This window comes from Sorghum bicolor, chromosome 4 (genome assembly GCF_000003195.3).
Source record: "Sorghum bicolor cultivar BTx623 chromosome 4, Sorghum_bicolor_NCBIv3, whole genome shotgun sequence".
Lineage (NCBI taxonomy): Eukaryota > Viridiplantae > Streptophyta > Magnoliopsida > Poales > Poaceae > Sorghum > Sorghum bicolor.
In genome coordinates this window covers 56,653,909-56,657,058 of record NC_012873.2, presented here as the reverse complement: position 1 = coordinate 56,657,058, position 3,150 = coordinate 56,653,909, and the positions used below count along the sequence as shown (strand labels likewise).

Sequence of the window (3,150 nt, the reverse complement as noted above, 5' to 3'; positions counted from 1 at the left end):
CCTGTACGGACCTATGCTGATTCCTTGTAAAGTTTACGTGAGATGTCTCATAGGACAAGTACTGTTCACATGTACTGCTGCTATTTCTGTTCCCCTGTTCATCAGCATCTAGATCAGCAGTAACTGAAGCGACACACCACCAGGATCGACTGTATGATATGATTATTTGACACACGGACCTATTCACAGAGCGATATCACTTCATACGATCCATAATGACTCCATCAATCGCGAGCCAAAAAAACCGGTGGCGATCTAGCTAGGATTTGCCGGTTGCTGCCGCACCAGATCAAGATAGATGGCGTTGGCTACGAGCTAGGAAACACGGGTTGTCTTTGTCCCTGTCGTGGCTACTCCACGCAGCACCGAAAAAACACACACACACACACAGCAACGCAGGTGCTAAGCTAGCTATAGGCGGCGGCGAGGCTGCGCTTTCGGCAGGAAAATGCTACGGTAAGTCGGTAATCCGTCATCATATCCATCGAGAAAAAAACGAAGCGTATACAATACAAGCTTACCAAAATTACCGTTCGCCGGAGGGCATTTCAGGCATACTCCTGCGCCCTCCCGAGGTAGTGGCAGTGGGATGCCCCTGACAGCGACATGGCCTCTCTGGTGAAGCGAAGGCCGTGCTGGATATATATGTGGCAATAGCTCACTCCGTTGCAGCATCGATCACCTTAGCTAGCTCACTCACTACGACCTCGCTCGCTGGGGAGACAACTCGGGAGGATTAAGGACTGATTAGCACACATCATCATTGAGGTTGAAAGACTAACGAGCTCGATCTCTCTTGACTTGAGGTCGACAGAGAGGAGAGGGGACGAGTGAGCTTGACAGGAATGGAAGGGCAGTTTGGTTGGGGGAGAGAGGAGGGAGGGTGGAGGAAAGGGCCATGGACGGCGCAGGAAGATAAGCTCCTGGTCGAGTACGTCAGGCAGCATGGAGAAGGGAGGTGGAACTCTGTCGCCAAGCTGACTGGTAATGAACACTGTTACTGATTCTTCTCGTTAGTTTTTTTTCCTCCTTCCGATCACTTTCTTTATTACCAACTCACCATAGCCAACCTACCTGAAGCTGCAAGTTGCATTTGCTTATTCAGCTAGTTCATGCAGTCAAACCTCCAATTGCATTGGAATTTAGATTCTATTTATATTCCTGATGGCCTGCACACGGTTGCCAACTTGCTATGTCAATTAATTAAGGTTCATGATTTCTATTGTGCATCGTCAAGTCGTTTTTGTCTAGTGTCTTATATATTCTTACCCTGGTCGGGCATGCATGATGCAGGTCTGAAGCGAAGCGGCAAGAGCTGCCGACTTCGGTGGGTGAACTACCTGAGGCCCGACCTGAAGAGAGGCAAGATCACGCCGCAGGAGGAGAGCGTCATACTCGAGCTCCACGCCCTGTGGGGAAACAGGTAATGATCCTGGCCTTCTCACCGATCAGCTGGTAGCTGGTCATCACCATCAGCTTAATTTCTTTGTATAATTGACTGCAAGGTTAATTGTTAGCTCATCACGTTCTGCTCTGATCATGTATACACAGATGGTCGACGATCGCGCGCAGCCTGCCGGGTCGGACGGACAACGAGATCAAGAACTACTGGCGGACGCACTTCAAGAAGGGCAAGCCGTCCAAGAACATCGAGCGCGCCAGGGCGCGGTTCCTCAAGCAGCGGCGCGAGATGCAGAGCCAGCTGCTGCTGCAGGGACAAGATCATCACCAGCAGAAGGAGAAACAGCCCGATCACCACCACGACGACGACGACGACGACGACAAGGACACCAGCAGGGACAGGGAGGCAGCAGCGCCGGCGGCCGTTTCACTGGCGCAGCAGAACGAGGAGGACCTGCGGATGCTGCAGCAGGACATGGACGACCTGCTGTTCCAGTTCTGCCCAATGGCCTCCTGCACCTCCTCCTCCTGCCTCCTCCCCGGCGGCGGCAGCTGCGCCTCCGTCGTCAGCGCGTCGGCGAGCGAGGAGGGGTCCAGCGGGGATCACCAGCTCGACGGCGGCGCCACGTGGGGGTGGGGCAGCCTGTGGAACCTCGACGACGTGGTGGATGACGTCGATGGCGGCGCCTGCGGCTGGGACGACAGCAGCTTCCCTTTGCTGCAGGATCAAGGGCTCGCTTTCTACTAGCAGCTGCTAACTGTGTACCCTACAAATTTATATAGTACAATTAGATGTTCTCTTTTCGTCTTCGACTGCTTTCTGCTGCGGCCAATGTGTGGAGGGTGAGAGCGAGAGGCCACTCTGATTGTTGCGTTGGATAAGGATGCAACACCAACCAAAGCCCACTTCGAGCGAGCAGCATGTCTTCATGACTTGTTTAGCTCGTCTTTAACCACCTTTTTTCCAAGAGGGATGAGAGAGTTTTTTCTCTTTTTTTTAGAAAAAAGGAGATATAAGATCATGGTGTGTTGAAAGTGCAACTTAGCTCATGTACTTCCATTTTACATCCCCAACCTCAACATGTGTATTTAGGGGCATAGTTATGCTGCCTTTGAGTTCTCCAATATGTATCTTCAAGAATTTGTTAGTGTATCTCCAATAATAGTAGTGGAACTATAGTGGCGATGCGGAACAATGCAAGGGACCGAAGAGTCAAGGGAGCAGGGTTCTAAAATAGATCAAAATAGCACAACTATATTTTCATTATAGCTTTTTCATAGGATCTACTACTATGATATTGTTAACAGTTCAGCTATTTTCACTAACGACACTTTGTCTCGCTAAAGAATATTATTTGACTTAGCTGTGAAACAGTTTTAGCACCGCTAATCCCAATCGAAACATATATTCATTCGTTAGTCTACGTCGCACTGGTAGGTTTTTACTTAATGTTGGTCTAATAATCTGTTAAATAATTATTGAACTTTTGATCATTGGATATTGAATGAATATGAATATTAATCGCAATAGTGAGTATGTTGATTGATATGGTGAATGTTAAGTGATGAATGTGAAGGAATATTCTAAAGCATGTTCAATATGTGTTTTCGCACATAAATAATTGTTGATGCAAAACTGATCTGCAAACACAAAGGGCTAATACCCGATTCAAACGTTAAGGCGTGCCAGCCGATTTGATCTTACTATCGGCAAAGGTGATAACTCGAATACTTTAGTCCTGACAACAG

The 3,150-nt window shown here is 48.7% G+C and overlaps 1 protein-coding gene across 1 annotated transcript; it reads left to right on the top strand.

The window, feature by feature from the left end:
- LOC8071730 (transcription factor MYB51) lies at positions 688-2,727 on the top strand. The gene is made up of 3 exons (XM_002454136.2): positions 688-984; positions 1,294-1,423; positions 1,552-2,727. The coding sequence occupies exons 1-3, from the start codon at positions 846-848 to the stop codon at positions 2,147-2,149; spliced, it is 867 nt and encodes a 288-aa protein (XP_002454181.1). The 5' UTR covers positions 688-845; the 3' UTR covers positions 2,150-2,727.

What these genes read in the sequence shown, in the direction of transcription:
- LOC8071730 (XM_002454136.2), top strand. Translation starts at nt 846, where the DNA reads ATGGAAGGGCAGTTTGGTTGGGGGAGAGAGGAGGGAGGGTGGAGGAAA. An exon ending in CTCTGTCGCCAAGCTGACTG is followed by an intron (nt 985 to 1,293) that starts GTAATGAACACT and finishes TGCATGATGCAG; the next exon opens with GTCTGAAGCGAAGCGGCAAG. An exon ending in CACGCCCTGTGGGGAAACAG is followed by an intron (nt 1,424 to 1,551) that starts GTAATGATCCTG and finishes ATGTATACACAG; the next exon opens with ATGGTCGACGATCGCGCGCA.